Below are 21,164 nucleotides of genomic sequence, written 5' to 3'. Positions count from 1 at the left end.
GAGGCGAGAACCTGGCAGGGAGGAGAGGTAATCTTGAGCTCTTATCTGCCTCTAACAGTCAAACTACTTTCACATGCGTTCTTATCATTTCATTCTCAAAACCACCTCATAAGGCTGCCAGGCAGGGGTTATTCGTTTTAATTTACAGCCAAGAAAATGGAGATTTAGAAAACTCAAGTGACTCATCCATGGTCTAGTTAGTTAGTGGTGGATGGAGACTAAGTTCATTCATCAGACAACAAGACTAGACTCTCCAAACCAGAGGCAAATGAACATTCTACAGCTTCAGAATTCTACACCAACTTTCTACTGCAGTTAATTCACCCAGCAGTTACTACCTGTCCCTTGAACTGCTCTGGCAAGGAATTGTTACATACCCTTGAAAGTTCTAATCTTTACAGAGCATACAGGGTGTAAGTGAAAAAAAACGTCATGCAGATACCAATGCATCATAATGTCAGGGGCATGATTTAATTTCTAAGCTGCTGGGATGGGGGACCATGCAAATCATACAAAAAAATACACTGCAGATGTTTTAATCCACGTAGATCTGAGTGAATATTATGGAAGTGGATGCCCTGGTGAAGTCGCATTACTGGGTTGCTTCTGTTGTTTTGAAGGACCGTATTGGTCAGGATATTGGATACCACTAGAGATAATGCGAGCCTTAAAGCCTGTCAAATCGAGGCAGGCTGTGCACCTGCATCCAGCCGTCCACCGCCACAGCCATCCTGGCAGCTGCCAGTGTTCCCACCCTCCCCCACAGGACTGGGAGTACCCAGCCCTGCGCACACCTCGCAAGCTTATGTACAAAGAGGAAACAAGATGACATGCAGGAAACTGGAAAATCTTGGCAATCTCATCACCTCCAAGACTGCGGCTGCTGCTGCTGCTAAGTCGCTTCAGTCGTGTCTGACTCTGTGCGACCCCACAGACGGCAGCCCACCAGGCTCCTCCATCCCTGGGATTCTCCAGGCAAGAACACTGGAGTGGGTTGCCATTTCCTTCTCCAGTGCATGAAAGTGAGAAGTGAAAGTGAAGTCGCTCAGTCGTGTCCGACTCTTCGCGACCCCATGGACTTCAGGCTACCAGGCTCCTCCATCCATGGGATTTTCTAGGCAAGAGTACTGGAGTGGGGTGCCATCGTCTTCTCCTATGCCTAGTCCATAGTAAGTTCTCACCATCTCCTTGCTGAAAGAGTGGACTTATTTAACTGGGTTCATTACAGAATTTACTGACTGAATATATGCTAAAATGATTACTGTTGTTTCTTAGCCACAGGCAACTTGTGCTTATATGTGCAAGCATTATTAGGGAGATAAGAAGAAAAGAAACTAAATACCTACTGTTTCTTTTTATTCACCTCAGAACAGTCTTACACAAGTACTACATAATATTACCCTGTTGTCATCAATGACACAAGCAGTTAAGGGCACCCATTCTTTTAAGTAGCTTTCCCTCTTGAATGTGCAGGGCAAGTTTTCAGAACACAGCAGTTCTTACATCAGACTCTCTCAGTGGAATGATTCCGTCCTTGCCCTGGGAAGTCTAATCACAGGAAAGCTATTATGGAAGATGGAGAGGCAAAAACACAAATGCACAGGAGTGTGATCTACAGAGGACCATGTGATAGACGAGCAACGTGAAAACAGTCTTGCTGAACACAAGCTGCTCCTTGATTCCTCTGATTCTTGCACCAAGAGAAGTTCAAGAAAAGACTGACAGCAAATTCCTCAATATATGTGAGACCTCTTAATATTCTCCTTCCTATACATGAACAGGATAACTGGCACTTCATGTACTGCCTTTCTAATTGGATCTCAAGATATATACAATCTATTAATACATCACAATTCAGTGGGCAAAGGAAATGATGTCAGCAATAATGGCAGATTAAGGAACTACAGAAATTCTCTCATTTTCTCCATTAAAGCAATTAGAAAACTCACAAAAAATTGTCAGGTTCAGTATTTTAAGAATTCTAGAAATTGACCAAAAGATCCCAGAAATCTGGGTAGTGGTTTTTCAAGGCAAACAGCTTAATCTTGGTAAGAACAGTGTGTTTTGAGGCATTTTCATTTGCCCTGTGCTCACTGCTCCTCTCTAGCTCCACAGTAGCCTTGAAAACTGACAGCTCGCAATCATAGTAAAACTCAGCTGACTTGGATACATATACACTACCATAAGTAAAATAGCCAGTGGGAATTTGCTGTATGGCTCAGGGAACTCAAATCGGGCTTCTGTGACAACCTAGAGGAGTGGGATGGTGTGGGAGGTGGGAGATTCACAAGGAGGGGATATATGTATACCTATGGCTGATTCATATCGATATATGGCAAAAAAACAACAACACAATATTGTAAAACAATTATCCTTCAATTAAAAATAAATAATTAAAAAAAAAACAAAACAGACTGGCAGCCGCTAGAGGGAGAAGAATGAAGTGGGGCTCTGTTAACCTTCATTCCAAAAGAACTGTCGTTATCTGAACTGTTAGTTCCCTAGAAGACCCCACTTGAAGTGATGCCTTTACTTGACCTGACTCAGCTCAGCCAGTGCAAAAAGTCTCTCCTCCAGGTGCGTTCATCAAAAATTACAGGCAGCTGCTCAACTCTGAAGCTGCCTAAGGTGGTGAATAAAGCTTGGGGAAAATAATAGGCTAACCAAAAATGTTAAAAGGAAAAGCTTGGAAAGGAGAATTCTATGTGGGCTTTGAAAAGCTCTGCCATACTTCTGGGAATTAAGAAAGCCACAAACACAAGTAGCTCTGTGCACATTCCCAGAGCTGTGTACATGCTTAAGAAAGACCTGAATTTAAGGCCTAAATTCTGGATGATCTGGTGGTTCTGTGCAAACAAGAAGAGAAGGTTAAGGCAGAACCTGTCTGATTAAGGGTTGAAGGTTTGAAGCTGTGCTTCAAAACACACAGAGAGACCCTCAGCAAAGACTGCGAGACGTTTGGTTCCAGGCATATAAGGAAATCCCTGTCTAATCAGCAGACCACTATGATAATCAAGTGGAAACCAAGCAGAAACACAAAAAAGAACACCGGCTTCATGGGATTGGTGCAGAAAAGTTACTAAACAAACAAAACCAAAAATAAACAATAGTAAAACCCTGGGGAGGAAGAAATTCTGATTTCTAGAATTGCCACATTACATTATTTTAAATGTCTTGATTATCTAAAAAAATCACAAGACATGCAAAGAAATAATAAAGCATGGTCCATACATGGAAGGATATTTATATTAGGGTTCTCCAGAGAAACAAAACCCAACAGGATACATACAAGAGAAGATTTATTATAGGAATTGGCTTACAGGATTATGGAGGCTGAGAAGTCCCACACTTGCCATGTACAAGCTGGAGAACCAGGAAAATAGGTAGTATAATTGAGTCTCTCAAGGTCCAAGAACCAGGATGGCTGGTGTCCAAGGGCAAGGGGAAGATGGATATCTCAACTCAAGCAGAAAGAGTGAACCTACCCTTCCTCCACCTTTTTGTTCTAATCAGGCCCTTCAAGGGATTGGATAATGTCCATCTACAGTAGTGAGGACCATCACATTTATGTAGTCTACTGATTTAAGTATCAATCTCTTCTGGAGAGACCCAAACAGATGAATCCAGAAACACTGTTCTCCCAGCTATCTGGGAGATAGCTTAGCCTAAGCTGACATGTAAAATTATTCACCACAACTGTAAATGCCCACACTAAAAAATTTTAAAAGATTTCAAATCAACAACCTAAACTTCCACATTTAGGAAACCAGAAGAAGAAAGAGTAAAGTAAACCAAACACAAGCAGAAGGAAGAAAACAATGCTTACTGTGGAAATACAGAATATGAAAATAAAGAATAATCAACAAAACCAAAAGCTGGCTCTTTGAAAAGATCAATGAAATCAAACCTTTAGTTAGACTGACTGAAAAGAAGAGACTGGACTCAAGTGACGAAAATCAAGAATTAAAGACGGGACACTATTACCGACTTTACAAAAATAAATGGGCTTCCCAGGTGGTGCAGTGGTAAAGAATCTGCCTGCCAAGGCAGGAGATGCAAGAGACGCGGGTTCAATTCCTGGGTCAGGAAGATCCCCTGGAGGAGGAAATAGTAACTCACTCCAGTATTCTTGCCTGGAAAATTCCATGGACAGAGGAGCCTGGCGGGCTACAGTCCATGAGGTCGCAAAGAGTTGGTCAGACACGGCTGTGCACATGCGTGCGTGCGCGCGCACACACACACACACACAGTTACAAAAATGAAAAGGATTATAAGGAGATACTAAAAACATCTGTAAGCCAACAAATTAGATAACCTAGACTATATGCACACAAAGACACAAACTACAAAAACAGATTCAAGAAGAAATAAAATTTCTGAATAGACTTGTGACAAGAGATTAAATTAGTAATCACAAAATAACCCACAAAAAAGCCTGTAAATTCTTCCAGACATTTAAAGAACATTCACACACTCTTTCAAAAAGCAGAAGTGGAGGGAACACTTCCTAACTTGTTCTGTGATGCCAGTATTACCCTGATACCAACAACAGAAAGATGTACCAAGAAAACAAAATCCGTATGTCACTGATATAGACATAAATATCCTGTTACAAGACAAATATCTTGTCTCCTGAGAAACCAAGAGTTGGACCATAAAGAAGGCTTAGTGCCAAAGAATTGATGCTTCTGAATTGCGGTGCTGAGGAAGACTCTTGAGAATCTCTTGGACTTCAAGGAGATCAAACCAGTCAATCCTAAAAGAAATCAACCCTGAATATTCACTGGAAGGGCTGATGCTAAAGCTGAAGCTCCAATACTTTGACCACCTGATACTAGGAGCCAACTCATAGGAAAAAGACTCTGCTGCTGGGAAAGACTGAAGGCAAAAGGAGAAGGGGGCAGCAGAGGATAAGATGGTTAGACAGCATCACCAATTCAACAGACATGAATCTGAGCAAAGTCCGGGAGACAGTGAAGGACAAGGAAGACTGGCATGCTGCAGACTATGGGGTCGTGAAAAGTCAGACAAGACTTAGTGACTGAACAACAGCAACAAATAAAATACTGGCAAACCAAACCCAGCAATATATAAAAGGAATTACATGTCATGATCAATTAGGATTTAATCCAGGAATGTAAAGTTGGTAGGTCAACATCCAAAAGCCAATTATTTCACCATATCAATTGAATAAAGTACAGAAAAGTCACTCACATGATTATCTCAATAGATGCATAAAAAGCATTTTGCAAAATCCAAACCCCTTCATGGTAAAGTATTAAACAATTTGGGGAAAGAATGATACATCCTCAATATGCAAAATGCATCTATTAAAAATCCACAACAAAGATCATACTTCTTGATGAAAGAATGAATGCTTTCCCCCTAAGATCAAGAATAAGAGAATGATTTACACTGTTACCTCTTCTTTTCAACATTTTAGCAAGGACAATTATACCAAAGAGAAAATGCAAGATAGCAAGAGAGAAGGAATGATGGAGGAAGGTGGAATGAGGGGGCAGAAGAAGAAAGAAAGAGGCATCCAAATTGGAAGGAAACAAGCAAAACTATCTCTACTTGAAGATGACAAACCTACATACAGAAAATCCTCAGCAATCTACTATAAAACCATTGGAACTAATAAAAGAATACAGAAAGGTTGCAGGGTACAAGAACGTGCAAAAATAAACTGTATTTATATACACTAGTAACGAACAGTCCAAAATGGAAATTAAGAAAACAATTCCATTTATTGTATACAATGGAATATTATTCAGACATAAAAAGGAATGAAATTGGGTCATTTGTAGAGATGTGCATGGACCTAGAGACTGTCACACAGCATGAAGTGAGTCAGAAAGAGAAAAACAAATATTATAAAACAACACATATACATGGACTCTAGAAAAATGGTATAGATGACCTTATTTGCAAGGCAGAAATACAGACACATAGGTAGAAAACAAATGCATGGATAACAAGAGGGAAAGGAGTTGGGTAGGAGGAACTAGGAGATTGGGACTGACTCAGATACAGTACGCCACTGACAGTATCTATAAAATGGACAACTGATGGGACCATACTGCATGGTACAGGGAACTTTACTTAATGCTCTGTGGTGACCTGAATTGGAAGGAAGTCCAAAAAGGAAGGGGATATATTTATATGTAAGGCTGATTCATTTTGCTCTGCAGTAGAAGCTAACACAACATTTTAAAGCAACTATATTTCAAGAAAAAGTAATTAATAAAAAATAAAAATATATATATTTAGGACTAAAGTTAACAAATGAAGTATAAAAGCTATGGCCTGAAAACTACAAAGCACTGTTGAAAGATAGTAACAAATATCTAAATGAATGAATATCCCATGTTAATGGGTCAGAAGCTTTAATATTAAGATGGCAATACTCTTCCCCAGTTAGTCTACAGGCTCAATGCCATTCCTATCAAAATCCCAGCTGGCTGTTTGAAAAGCTGACAAACTGATCATAAAATTCAGGTGGAAATTCAAGGGAGGCAGAATAACCAGAACAATCTTGAAAAAGATCCCCAATTTCAAAACTTACTAGAAAGATAGCCTTGTGTGCTGCAGTCCATGGGGTCGCAGAGTCAGACATGACTGAGTGACTGAACTGATTAGAAAGATACAGTATTTAAGACTTTATGGTACTGGAATAAAAGTAGACATATAGATTAGTGGAACAGAATTGAGGGTCCATAAATATTGCCTTATTTGGTAATAAATATTATTCTCATTTTCCTCAATTCATTTTGGTCAAGGAGACCAAGATAATCTAAGTAGGAAAGAACAATCTTTTCAACAAATGGTGCTGGGAAAAGTAGATACTCACATGCAAAAAAAGAGAAAAGAATTTGGATCTCTACCTCATACCATACACAAAAAGTAACTACAAATCAACCACAGAGACAGATATAAATGCTGAAACTATAACACTCTTATAAGAAAACAGAGGTAAATCTCTGTGACCATAGATTATACAGTGGTTTCTTAGACCTGACACCCAAAGCCTAAGCAATCAAAGAAAAAAACTGGACTTTGTCAAAATAAAAATTTTGTGCTTTAAAGGATATTACCAAATGAAAAGACAAACCCACAGGATGGGAGAACATATTTGCAAATCATATTATTTTGATTAGGTTCTAGTAATCCTAATCTTAATTATAAATAAAGAATACTTACAATTCAACCACAAAAAGACAAATAATCCCATTTTAAAATGGACAAAAGGCTTGAATGGACATTTCTTCACAAAAGATATACAGATGGCCAACAAGCACATTAAAAGATGCTGAACATTGTTAGTCATCAGGAAAATTCGAATCAAAACCAAAATGACACATTACTTTACACCCACTGGAATGACTATAATCAGAACAAAGTACAATAAAGAGTGCTGGTGAGGATGTAAAGGAATTGGAACCTTTCTACTTTGCTTCTTTGGAAAACAGCCTGATAGATTCTCAAAAAGTTAAACAAAGTTACCATACAACTCAGCATTTCCACCACTAGATGTATACCTAAGAGGCTTGGAAACATGTTCACACAAACCTCATACACAAATACTCATAGCATCATTATTTATAAAAGCCAAAAAGTGGATACAACCCAAATGCCATCAATTGATGAATGGATAAACAAAATCTGGTATATACACACAATGGAATATTATCCATCCATGTAAAAATGAAGAACTAATATATGCTAAAATATGGATCAACCTTGAAAAATATTATACTTGGTGAAATAAACTAAGGTGGAAAGCTCTATAGTTTACTATACAGATGGCTTATAGATGGAATTAGATGATTCCATTTATGTAATAATGTCCAGAATAGACAAATACACAAAGACTGAGAGATCAGCGGTTTCCGGAAGTTGTGGAAGGGAGGTTTCCAGGAGGTGAAGAGTGACTGCTAAACGTTATGGGGTTTCAGTTTGGGATGATAAAAATGTTCAGGAAATATATAATGGAAATGATTGTACAATGTTGTGAATATACTAAAAACCACGGAACTACATATTTGGAAAGGGTGAATTTTTATGGTCCGAGAATTATATTTCTATTAGAGAAAGAGACTCAGTCGTTACATCCAACCAAACGATGTAAAGAAAAATTTGTAATTAAAATTCACCCATCTTTCAACCAAGTAGCATAATACTATTAAAACAAAACAAAACATGAAAAGTCAGTGCATCGATACTTACAGTTAGCTGGGACAGTTTCCTTCCTGGCTAGACTCATCTTTCCATGACTTCTAAAATAAGGACTAAATTTCAAGGACTATGAGATTCACAGTCCCTTTATAATTATAACACTCCCAATTTAGGAGTGCCTGATAGTACACGTTATCTTGCTTACTAAATTCTTTAAGATTCAACAGTTTTTGATTAAGAACATTATCTGCAGGGCAGGCCAGCAGACTAGACACAGAAGAAAGAGATGAAGTCCAAGTCTGAAGACGGTCTCTTGGCAGAATCTCCTCTTCTTCTTCTAGGGAGGTCAGTCTTTTTCTATTAAGACAGTCAGCTGATAGGATAAGGCCCACTCACATGATAGAGAATGATCTGTTTCACTTAGAGTCCATTTGTTTCAAAGTGAAGCTCATCCAAAAGAGAGAGAGGAGGAATGCCTTCACAAAAACATCTAGAACAACATGTGACCAAATAACTGGGAACTGTGGCCTAGCCAAACTGATACACGAAACTAACCATCATGGGCATGAAATGGTAAATGCAGAGCTAGACTCCTCATCTAGAAGTCTGAGTTCACCTTCAACTATTTCTCAGCAAGGGACTTTGCCTCTCTTAACCTTAATATCTTCATTATAAAATGTAGAGGATTACTGAAATTTTGTGTGCAGAGTGAGAAAATAAGGGCATTTGGGGACCAGTCCGACCCACCCTCCCTTTCTCCCCCATTAAACTATCTATCATATGCCAGTGAGTGCCCTCTAACTGATATCAAGACATCAGGGGGCCTATCACTGATTTAAAATACCCAGTATTTGCTGTGTTCTAAACTGCTGTGGGATATGTTGAAAAAAATCTGCTAATCTCTCCAGGTAGCCTAAATTTCGAAGAATAGTTTACATGTATGTAGGCATATGTGCATGTATATATGTATTCTGGTTGCAAGGCCAAGGCACAACTAAAAAATATAAGAAACAGATATTCAATTAAAAAATCAATAATAGATAAATGATAATTGAATACATGGATTCTTCCACATTGAATTCTATGTCAATGACACCCTCAAAACTTGTGCAACATAGTGGTACTGTGTCTTTGCAAATCCTTTCCTCTCCACTAACCCCAAAAGAAAAAAAAAAATTAAAATACACTTTCATTTTTGCCTCCCTCCTGTGTACCACAGGTCTCCGACTATAGAAGCTTGATCTAAATCCTTAACAGTGTCTCCCCTAAACTCCGTATTCCTAACTTGCCTCTCTACCTCATCAAAACATAATGAATCCATTTGCGGCTTATTCTTGCAATTTCTTGTTACCAGAGATGTAAATGGGGAATCTTATTATCAAGATTCAACTATTTCTAATAACCACTATATATCAACCACTATGCTAGAAAACTTCATATTTGTTAATGAGAATAATGCTCAAACTCACCAGGTCCCTTTTTTCTTTTATTTTAGGTGGGCTATTTTAAAAATATTTATTGACTTTGTTACAATATTGCTTCTGCTTTATGTTTCAGGGTTTGGTGCTTTTTTTTTTTTTTTTTGCCCCAAGGCACAGTGGGATCCTAGCTCCCTGACCAGAGATTGAACCCCACAGCCCCTGCTTCGGAAGGAAGTCTCAACCACAGGACCACCAGGGAAGTCCCTCATCAGGGCCCTTAACACTCTGAAACACTTAGTCTTACACCTACTCAGTCCTTTTTTCTGTTCTCCAAAAGGGTTACTCCTCACATTCCCCCACCTCTGTTAACCTCAATACCTCATTCCTCCTCACAGGGGCTAACCTCTTAACTTCCTATGAGAACCATTCCTGATCTACAGTGGCATCCTACATTATTTAGTTTCAACTCATTTCAGGCAAAGAGGTGTATTTTATGCTCATCAAAGCTACTTTCCCATCTCCTTCCACCTCCTCTGGGGAACTCCTGTTTCTCATATTTTTAACATCTTTAATTTTTCCTCAAAACATAAGCACGCTTAAGCAATTCTAACCCTTAAGAGCAAACCAAAAAGAAACCAGTTTCCTACCAAGAAGTAATTTCAAAGATTTACACTTAGGGACAAAATTGAGTTCCAGTGATAAGACTCGCCCTTCCATCTGGAGCAACCACAAAACAGGCAAAAGAGATGAAACAATGGTTCTCCAAACATTGGACAGGAGGTAGTAAAGGACAGTGGACCCTAAGAGATGGGAAACAAGGAAAGGCCTATAATCATTGCCGTTGCCCCAGATCTTGCCATCACAGACGTTTCCAAAGTGAGAAGCAGAAAGGGAGAACCCAGGCACACCCCTGAGTGGAGAAGCCAGAGCTGAGAGAGTGGGGAGAACAAGGCAGCTAGAATTCACCCAACAGAAGACCAGAGAGAAGGCAGGGGCACAGAGAGCGAACTCCAGAGATCTGCAGGAGGTCCCCCTGGAGTTTTCAGTGGACCAGCACAAGCACAGGAGGAAACTACCAGAAGCTGAAGGAACTCTCACCAAAAAAGATTAAAGGGAACAGTCAGGTAGGGACACAGGGCCAGGAATAACACATGCTCCAGCCAGACTGGAAAACCTCCATGATGCACAGGGCTTCAGGCTGAGTGCTCCAAAGAGTCTTCCCTCAGTATGGGGAAGAATTAACTTAGAATGAGCACCACTGATTCCTTCTACCGAGCCATCTGAAAAGCAAGACTGAAAAGGATTACACTATTTCCAAGTACCTGCATCCCAGAATGAACATTGATAGTATTTATAAGAATACACAGATATCCAGCACCAACAGGCAAAATTCACAATGTCTGCCCTCCAAACAAAAGGCACCAAAGCATGCAAAGAAGCAGGAAAAAGTGACCCACAATTAAGAGAAAAAAATTGAAACTGATTCAGTCACAGAGCCAATAGGCTAGCTGGGCTTGCTTTCTTTGTTTCCTTGGTGGTTGCACTCACTAAGGTGGACCTCCATCCTAATTTAGGTAGTGACCCACACCAGTCCCCCTCCTCACAGGGGACAATGATGTTCCCCCTTTCTGCAAAGGAACTCAACTCCTGGATGCTCTTGCCTGGAGGATCTGCCAGGAGCTCCAACTGCACTCAACATTCAGTTTCTGTTCTACTCCTGGTCCACGGAGGTATTTTTCTTGCTTTGAAGCCGGTTGTGCCTTTCTAGTTTCCTATTTTTACACTAACTAATTGCCATGTGCTTGGAGCACAAGGGCAGCTTCAAAACGTGACTTTACCATGCCACCTCAACTGGAAGTCCCCACCCATTATTTCCTGAAACCCCTCCCTTGCTTTCAAAAACAGTAATCTTGGTTTTCCTCTCACCTCACTGATGATGGCCTTACTTTCTCTGAATCCCCTGCTCTGCTCACCCATTAAATGTGTGGGCCTTTCTCTCCTTACACATAAAGGTTTAATGTGAGGCTTTATAGATCTGTGACCCTCTGAAATTTTATAAAAATTCTGACTTTTTTTCAATCAGGAAAAAAAATTACTGATAGTATTTAAAGCCAGATTTCATTTTTATAAGGAGAAATTTCATTGCTGGGATGTTTACAATAAACATAATTCTTCAATTATTTAGAATTAACAATGGGATTGTGGCAACTACATTATGAGTAAACTGACATATAAGCTACATTCAAAAACAGAGAATAGTTTTCATAAGTCCATTCAAGTAATCAGAAATGTAATTGGATCTCTCTAAGTACTGATAGTGGAGCAGAGCACACAGGGGTAAATTGAGTTGGTTAAGTGAAGGGCAAATAATGGTTTGAGTATGTCTTCCAGTAATTATGGGTGAAGATCAGATTGGGTTCCTGTGTTTTTCAATGTTTTCAATGATTAAATACTTAAGTAGTGTCTGTTACAGACAGGGGGAATACCCAGATGAACAAGGCACAGTCTCTGTCATCACTGAGTTGACAATTTAGTCTTTTTGTTTTCTTATTAATTTTAATTCTGCTACTCTCCTAACGGAAGTTGCCTGAATGTGGCAATTTAGGAAGAAATAGGGACAGGGTGATGAAACAGGCATGAAGATTCCTTATCTACTTCTGTTTCCAAATATCCTCAAGGAGTTCACCTTTGAAACTTAACAGAGGGCAGCGTTTTCCCCTGAACGCTAACTGGTTCATTATCCTTGCTAATTGGGCAGAGCAGCACAAATAATCCAAAGGACAAAACATTCAGAAAAAGTCTGCACATTGCCCCAAACACCTCCCTTTTCTCTGATCCCTATGGGAGCTCATTTTAGAATTGGAAGTGAGAGGGACTTAGGGCCAGGGAAACAAAGTTTGTATGTAAATAACCCAGGCTCCCTTTTACAGAAGAGTTTAAGGGACTGGTTGACAAAGTGCACAGGATCCCTGCTCTCTGACACCACGAAGTATCTATTACAGGACAATTTCCTCTGGCGCCAGGCGGCATTTAGTTTTCACTTGATGTTCAATAGGGGATGAGGCGCTGAGGGGAAGGGGGTAGAGGGTAGATGGCTGATAACATGAGGGTGATACCCAGCAGGGCTCACAATTGAGAGAAGAGAGTAGGACAAAGATGAGTCCCTAGGAGAGAGAATGAAGACAGCAATGTAATAACTGACCTTACAATGTTCTGCACTTTCCAGGGAAGCTTACACATGGGTTTGCAGCTCCCCTCACCGCCACCTGGTTGGTGGGCTATACACAGAGAAAGAGCTCCAAGGCAGCCAGCAAGTGTCCCAAGGCCACTGAGGTGATAGGCAGAGATCTCCTAATGTCCACAGCAGAGAGACCTCTTTCCAGTAAGTGCCACATGGCAGGATGTCATCTTTTCTTAGGTTAACTCCACAGTTAAATCCAAGGCTTGGAGCAATGTTTTGGAAATGTAGTATTGTCACACTTTCAAAGTATTGCCAATAAAAATCAACAGTAAAAGAAAAACTTCTTAGAGACTCAGCTTCTGCCTGAGAATGGAAGGCTGTCCCAAATGGTTTTTAAAAAATAAGACTTCTGTCAGACCCATCAATCACAGCCCAGACCAACTTGTCCTTTAGGATCCTCTAAGTAAGTGAAGTCCAGAGAGTCTGCAGACAAACCTCCAGAGGCCAAGCCATCACCATGTGTTTCCTCCTGAGAGCTGGGCTGGCTGCTTAACTCTGCTAATGGAGAATTCAAAGTCTTTTGCAGGAATCTGTTGTTGTTGTTCAGCAGCCAAGTTCTGTCCTACTCTCGGTGACCCCATGGGCTGTAACCCACCAGACTCCTCTGTCCATGGGATTATCCAGGCAAGAATACTAGAGTGGGTTGCCATTCTCTCCTTCAGGGGACAACTTCTCAACCCAGGGATGGAACCTGCCTCTCCTGTTTGGCAGGCAAATTCTTTACAGCAGAGCCATCAGGAAAGTCCATCTGTAGGAGTCCCGCAGCTTTCTAGTCCTAACCTAGAAAGGTTGTAGAAACCTTGGTTAGCGCCCACACGTATCGCTTTTTAAAAATTCTACTTCAAAGTCACCTGCATTTTAGTTATCAAGACAAATTACTGAGGACTTTTTTTTTTTTCTTCTGTCCTAAATGGCAGAGAAAATCAGGTCTCTGGGTCTGATCACATTCCCAATCTCCTTTTTCATTCTTAACTCCAGTTTTTCCACCTTCAGACTCCAAAAACCGGACATGCCCAGGCCCAGCCTCTCTAAAGGCTAAGGTCTCAAGGGACTCCACAGAGGCAAAAATCTAGCAGCAAATCTTGGATAAATAACTGGCAGAGGACCGACTGCCTTCGGGACAACAGAAGACTCATCTCTCACACCCCACAGTTCCCACAGGCACCTGACCACATGGCCGTCAGGGTCCAAGTGAGGAGCGTTCCTTTCCTTCCGGGTCAGGGAGCGTGGGGACACCCTGGATGCGCCCAATCAGCTCCTCAGCTTCGAGAGACAAAGAAACATGGCGACACTATGCTCCCCACGTGACTGTCCCATCCCACCGTGTAACCGTATACCATGTGACCCATGCTCCACGTGACTTGCACACTGCCAGACCCGGAGCCTCTCACGCGTGGACGTCGTACTTTGTATCCAGGGATGCTCTGAAAAGACCAAGGAACTGGGCATCCGGAGCCCTGGCATCCACTGTCTGTGGGGTGGCCCAAACTACCTGGGGAACGGACGCCTCCGTGTAACTTTTCCCCGTGAGGAGTGCTGCGGAAATTCAAACCCACCGGAAGCCCAAACCCACCGGAAGCGTTTCTCCCCGTGTTCTGGGGTTGGACCTGTTAGATGGAGTAGGGTACACGTGGAGAGGTGCAGGCGAGATGACAGGAGTTAGTGAGAGCAGACGTGCTCTAATGTGTGCTTCCCGCATTATGGTGCTTTTTCCCACGAGAATGTGCCTTCCGAGTGGGCGGGAGTCGGGCTCACCAACACCTGCCACAGCAAACACTAGACACTCTATGCACAATTGCATCGTTAATCCCCGAATTATCCAACAGAAATACAATGCGAGCCACATCTGTAAATCCCAAAGTCTAGTAGCCACATTATAAAAATACAAAGCCATGGAAAATTATTTTTAATAATATACTTCCTTTAACCCAATATAGCAAAACATTATCATTGTTTGATGTGTATTTTTTAAAATATTAGGTATTTTACATCTTTTCTTCACGTTATCTTCAATATCCAGTGTGTATTTTACAATACTGGACATGACTAGCCACATTCCAAGTGCTCAGTTGCCTCATGTGGCTGTTAACATCAATGATATTAGCCAGTGCTGGTCTAGACTCTTGTTTTTCTAGATCAAAGGAACAGGCAATTTGTTCAGCCAACTGGACAACCCAGAACATCAAGAGTATCTGGGGAGACACCACCAGGAAAGTCATATGGGAAATGCATTCCCACAACAACCATTTCTTAAGCACCTACTTTGTACATGCTTTGACTTGGTGTCCAAGAGTATAGACACAGTCCCTACTCTCCCTAAACTCTAAACCATTTGATCTGTACAGCCTCAAACTTCTTCCCCCAGCACTTACTTTGGAGTGATGTGACATTAAATGGCCTTGGTACCTACTTTGGGGTTGCAAGGGGTGGGTGTGTGGCATTAAATGGCCTTTCCTGTGGTCTGTGACCTCATTCTCTCTTTTTAGAAAACCAGAGCCTGTGAATTTTATATTTCAGCAAATTAAGCACTAAGTGTTATACTTAGTGTGTTACTTTCCCACAATTTCATTTAACCCTTTCAGTAACTGATTTAGGAGTTTTATTTATATTTATTTATTTAGCAGTTTTCAAATAGGGGAAGGGGGGGCTGGGAGAATTTCTGTGGCTTTATGGGGAGAAAACTTGGGGAAAGAAAGTTTCTAATGTAGCCCCATCAGTTTCTCTCAGTGAAGTCTTTTCTGAGGCCTGGGGGAAACGTCAGTTAATAGGACCATGCACTTGAACCACAGAAGCCTGCAGTTAAAGAGAAGAAACCTCTGGTGCTGCCTGAAACCCAGAACAAGCCCTCGCTTACAAACCCTGGGTCAGTTCTGGACCCTGACACTTACTAGATGTGTGATGTTGGGCATCACACAATCCATAGTAATAAAAATAACTAGCATTTATTGATTTTTTTCTCATGCATCAGGCTGTGGCCCAGGCCATTACTCACAGACTCCCCCTTCCTCACAACAAGATAGATATTTCATATTATATATCAGTAATCTGGGCCTCGAAAAAAAATTGCCAAAGGTCATACAGTTAATAAGCAGGAGAGCTGGGATTATTAATGTCTTAACCATTAGTAAATGTATTTAATGTTTGTTTGATAATGTAACTTTAACCCACCTCCCACTGCATACTTAAAAAGAACATCTTAAAAGAATTTCAAAATCATCAATATATACACCATAGAAACCTGTATATTTGTGTTACAGATCTCAAAGGTTATTAGCATGGGCAAATAGGAATTGTTTTCAGTGTGCTTGCTTTTAAAATACAAAAGTAAAGGTTTCATTTTTTATTTGCAGTGTATGGGGACTTGCCGAAACAATTAAAACAGCTGGTTTTTCAAAACAGATATTACATTAGCACTGTTCAGCTTATGAGGTTTTTGTAATCACTGAGAGAGAAGGAAAAGTAAAAAAGCATTTTGAAAGTGTAATATCAGATGTCATTACAAACCTGTTAAAGCAAACTGCAGTTATATACTAACATGCAATGTATATGAAGATACATTTCTTAATCTTCATTAGGAGTCTGCAACTTGAATAAAAAAAGAATGAAATAAAAATATAATAGAAAGAAATGGAGGGAAAGGGAAAGTGAAAACAAAATAATGGGAAAATAGAGGAAATGGCTATATTTCTTGAAAGAGATCAGAGGGAGGAAGGGGAAAAGAAGGATGGGAAGGAAGAAAGAAAAGAAAATAGGAAGGAAGGGGAAAGAAAAAACCAGGAAAGAGCTAGTTTTAAAAACAACAACAACAACATGAATCGTTGGGGTCAGGCAGTTCCTTCAAGAAAAAGAAATTGGCCATGACCTGCTTGGCGTTGAGGCTGGGTACAGTTTTTGTAACTGTTTAGAGAAAATCTAGCGGTCTCCCTGCCATTAATCTTTTCCAAAGAAAGACTTTGTTCTGCACCTGTATAAACAATCCCGTTTTTTAAAACCTATATGCCTGCCTCTAATGTATGAGGCTCTGTATTTATACTGATAGCTTCAGGTCATCAATAGGCGGTGCAAAAAGCGGCCTGAGATCTTCCCTTTACATCTTTTTGCTCCCCTTTCCCTGCCACCCTCCCTCCTCTCTCCTTCCCCCAACCGCCCCTCCCTCCCCTCCTTCTCCCGGCACCTAGAGTCAAGTTCAAGTTCAAGCAGCGGTCCAGGAAAGATTTCTAGCTCTGTCAAGTACTCCCTGAGTTTTCCCAGCACAGAGAGAACTGAGAGCGTTTTACTCAACTGACCTCAGAGGAGACCCTCCCCCAGCTCTCGCTTCCCAGCCCCCGCCACCACCACCCCCTCCCCAAAATGGCAAAATATATCTGGAGAAAACCTCTGCAAACGGGGGCGAGCGGGAGGGGTCTGGCAAAACATCCCCACAGGGAGGCCTGGCCTGAGAGACGAAGGTGGAACGATGATGCCTGAGTGATGAAGTCAGCCCTGGCCAGCCACCTGTTGCGGCACTTCAGGCACCAAGCCCGGCGCATTTGTTCTGCTGGAGGAGTGGGCGGGGCGAGGCTGGCCTGCGGCTTCTGCCCGCACCGTCCGGGTCGACTGCCCATCTGTCTCCTTAAGCTTCTCTCAGCTTGCCTGTAGGCTTGTAGGGAAAGGACAGGTAAATACCTAATTCGGGTGTGACGACTCAGTTTCCTCAGTGCAGAATGGCATGGCCAACCCAAACCCACTCACAGAATTTTAATTATTTTGCTGTTGTTTTAGTTTTAATTACTCAAGGGGTGCACCGAACGCCTAATCCAGTGCCTGACACACAGCAGGCACTCAACAGCTGGCCATTGATGTCCACTCCTAAAATGAAGCACACAGCCCCAGACCACGTATTGCCAAGGTTCTCCCAGTTAGGAAACAAGGAGACCGCAGTTATGTTTTGTCTCCTTTGAGGGGCATACTTCTGGGTTCTGTTTTATCGTGGTTTCTTGTTTGTTTTGTTTTACTTTGGATGGTTGTGCTGACTTTGCATGCTGAATCCAGGAGCATGCTCTTCAACACACCATCGAAAATGGTCATCGATTCCCTAGACTGTAACTCAGAGCGCGGGCAGGACCCTCTATCTCACCGCACTCTGGTGTTGAAAACAGAATTAACGCGTGGAACTCCCCAGATAGCAGAAAACAGCACGCAGAGCATCCTGTGCTGTGAGACAGAAATACCGAGGGGCCTGGGATTCTACACACGGATTTGGAGTCCATATTCTGCTTACCAGCCTGTCGATATGGGGTCCTTTACTTAACATCCATCTCTGCGGCTTAGCTTCAAGTTCTGCAAAGTGGAGATAATAACATTTTAAGTCACAGATGTTGGAAAATGAAACGAACCACTGTAGATGAAAGTGCTTTGTAAATCAAACGACGACGTTTAAGGAAAAGAGCGGAGGAAAATGAGAGGTAATTCGCCCATTGTTCAGTGTTGCTTGTTTAGCTTTTACGCTTTTGTCGGGCCGGGCTTGAATAGGCAGTCATACATTATGAGTGATGAACTTGGAAAACACATTTCGGCTGACAAGAGGGGAAGGACTCAGAGGTCGCGATCCTGGTTTCCAAGTGTCCGGCAATCTTCGGCTCCGTTAAGATCAGTAGGGGGTGGAAGTGGGTACCTGGGTACGAACAAGGTCCCCTCCTTCACTCACCCAGGAGCACTCATCTCGCAGTGATGGGTCCCTCGAGCCCAGGGGTCCAGATCCCAGTTCAAGAGACTTCCCCTTCCCCGCCCCCACCGGCAGATTCTCGGCACTCTGAAAAGCGGTCCCCACCCCTTCCACGCCCCCGCCCCACCTCTTGCCCCCCTTTCCCACCCCCTCTTCTTTGCCCGGGGTGGTTTGTTCCGAGGAGTACAGAATAAATAGTCCGGTCAAAACGCGCCGTGCGCGGTAGTGAGTGCCGAGCCTGGGCCCAGGCGCCGACTGCTCGGCCACGCTCTCTCGGATCTGTCTCGGGGCTCCGCGGTTCACGACCCAGATCTCTCGTTGCCTGCGGAGTTCAGCCTGGCCCCCGCCTCCGCGAGGGAGCGGAAGGCAGAGGCCGCGAGACTGGCCTGGGGGAGGAAGGCTGGGCGCGGGGGACGCAACGATGTCCACCGGCTCGGTGAGCGACCCCGAGGAGATGGAGCTGCGGGGTCTGCAGCGAGGGTACCCGGTCCCCGTCTCCAAGAGGCCGTCCCTCCGCGGCGCCGATCGCAGCTACGTGTCGCCCAGCGACAACTCGTCTGCGGAGGAGGATGACCCCGACGGCGAGGAGGAGCGCTGTGCGCTGGGCGCGGCGGGCGGCGCGGGAGGCTGCAAGAGGAAGCGGCCCCGGGTGGCTGGGGGCGGCGGCGGCAAGAAGCCCCTCCCGCCCAAGGGTTCGGCGGCCGAGTGCAAGCAGTCGCAGAGGAACGCGGCCAACGCCCGAGAGCGCGCCCGGATGCGCGTGCTGAGCAAAGCCTTCTCCAGACTCAAGACCAGCCTGCCCTGGGTGCCCCCCGACACCAAGCTTTCGAAGCTGGACACGCTCCGGCTGGCTTCCAGTTACATCGCGCACCTGCGGCAGCTGCTGCAGGAGGACCGCTACGAGAACGGCTACGTGCACCCTGTGAACCTGGTAGGCGCCGCGCGCGAGGCCCGGGCCGGGGCGGTCGAGTGATGCCCAGCGCGCTTCCCGGCGCCCGGCAGAGTCTGGCCGCTGAGAAGAACCCGAAGTGGGGCGGGGGAAGGTCTGGTAGGGGTGGTGAGGAGGCCAGTTTGGTTTCTCCCAAATTACGGGAGGAGCCAGTCGTTTTCCTGGAAGAGAACCATCCACCCTTCTGTGTTTGCATCAGTCTGATCATTGTACGTGACGCTTTTGCCGGTTGATAGTTACTATCACTATGGCTAATATCCTGCTTCCGGGGTAAATCTAGGTTCCACTGGAGTCCGCTGTGCCTTTGCAGATAGAACGAAAAATCTCCCTTCCTAACTTTTTCCAGATAAGAGTCTAACAGGTTTAAATCAACCAGCCCTACTTTCTGAAAGGAGGGAGGGAAGACCGAGACCTTTTTAAAAGCCTTTGGGTTTTTTCAATTCTTAAATAGCAGAGGTTTCCCCAAACGGGATTTGTCTGGAAAGTCCCTCTCCGACCTGCCAACTCTCCCGGCTTGAGAAAGATCATATCCCAGTTCCTTCTTGGAGTGAATGGCTGATGTGTGTGTGTGTGTGTGTGTGTGTGTGTGTGTGTGTGTGTTTTGGGGGAAGGGGACTAAGCCACAAAATCCCAAATTCATGCAAATTTCGCGGAATCACCGTGAAGACAGCAGGAACGGAAAACTCCCATCTTACGTGATCAAAATCCAGTAAAATTAACATCTTGGTTTAGAGAGAAGACGCGAAAAATTCCCAGAATACTGATAAAATCGGAGCTGCACAAAGCCAGGGATATCCCGGGGTTCCGTTTGGAGAGCGGTTTCGGTTTGAAACGATCGTTTCTCCGGTATCTGATGCTCTTTCTGGTTTTACAGACGTGGCCATTTGTGGTCTCGGGACGACCCGACTCTGACACCAAAGAAGTCTCCGCGGCCAACAGATTATGTGGGACCACCGCTTAGATCGAACTCGCACTCACTTGTGATTATTGGTTGAGCACACGGGTTTGGGGACGAGGGGGAGGTGGGAGACAGTGTGAGACGCCCCGAGAATGGGAAGAACGTTCCATTGGATTCTCCTAGACTCCCCCAGCCCAGGACCATGAACTGGACAGGTGGCGGGCGTTGGCGGGCGGGGGGGGGGGGTTGGGGTGGGGATGGGCAGTTCCCGGGTGTCGGCTGTGCGCCTGGCATCGCAGGGCGCAGACGGCTCTGTTCCCACGGGTCTGGGAGACGACACTACACGCGGACCCAGATCAAGCCTCGGGCTTTAGCTGTATAGACTACCCCCGCGGTGCAGTCAGAGCCCAGCGCGCAGCCGCCTAGGGGTTAGTTTCCAAACTGAGCCAGATCTACCGTGTGATGGCACGACTTTGCACTGCCCAGGCCTCTCACAGTTAGACCATGGTCAGAACGCGCTCTGGACAACCTGCCTCAAAGACCGAAGTCTTCACGCCAGACCCTACATCGGGGTGTGTTTTTAAGTTGCAAAGAGAGGAGCGCGGTACACCTGGGCCAGAATTGTTTCCCACAGGGCTGCCCCCTCTGGGCCGGACGCACGATGCCCTGCCGGTTCGGGGAGAGGTGGAAGAGCGCTCGCAGAGACCCACCCGATCGGGTCTGCCCGGAGCGCTCCCTCAGGTCGCGCTTCCGGGGGCCAGTGACGCCCCTCC

At 43.8% G+C, this 21,164-nt stretch overlaps 1 protein-coding gene and 1 long non-coding RNA gene across 4 annotated transcripts in view; one reads left to right on the top strand and one right to left on the bottom strand.

The window, feature by feature from the left end:
• The window catches only part of LOC105607367 (uncharacterized), a 29,559-nt gene extending 10,954 nt beyond the window's left edge, over nt 1-18,605 (bottom strand). The window contains exons 1-3 of one of the 3 annotated variants that reach the window (XR_006060834.2): nt 18,101-18,605; nt 14,006-17,479; nt 12,802-13,620 (exon numbers count right to left, since the gene is read on the bottom strand). This is a non-coding gene — a long non-coding RNA (uncharacterized LOC105607367). Of the gene's footprint in view, nt 1-12,801; nt 17,480-18,100 lie in introns of all 3 variants that reach the window. The other 2 variants (XR_009594956.1, XR_006060833.2) reach the window with 2 other exon arrangements.
• A 158-nt stretch (nt 18,606-18,763) lies between these two features.
• On the top strand, nt 18,764-20,627 carry MSC (musculin). The gene is made up of 2 exons (XM_004011735.5): nt 18,764-19,475; nt 20,368-20,627. Exons 1-2 carry the CDS (start codon nt 18,966-18,968, stop codon nt 20,452-20,454), a joined length of 597 nt encoding a protein of 198 aa, XP_004011784.1. The 5' UTR covers nt 18,764-18,965; the 3' UTR covers nt 20,455-20,627.
• The last annotated feature ends 537 nt before the right edge of the window (nt 20,628-21,164 follow it).

This window comes from Ovis aries, chromosome 9, assembly GCF_016772045.2.
Source record: "Ovis aries strain OAR_USU_Benz2616 breed Rambouillet chromosome 9, ARS-UI_Ramb_v3.0, whole genome shotgun sequence".
Classification (NCBI taxonomy): Eukaryota; Metazoa; Chordata; class Mammalia; order Artiodactyla; family Bovidae; genus Ovis; species Ovis aries.
Note: the sequence above shows the minus strand (reverse complement) of the source record. Positions and strands in the feature narration are given on the sequence as shown.

What these genes read in the sequence shown, in the direction of transcription:
- MSC (XM_004011735.5), top strand. Translation starts at nt 18,966, where the DNA reads ATGTCCACCGGCTCGGTGAGCGACCCCGAGGAGATGGAGCTGCGGGGT. An exon ending in ACGTGCACCCTGTGAACCTG is followed by an intron (nt 19,476 to 20,367) that starts GTAGGCGCCGCG and finishes CTGGTTTTACAG; the next exon opens with ACGTGGCCATTTGTGGTCTC.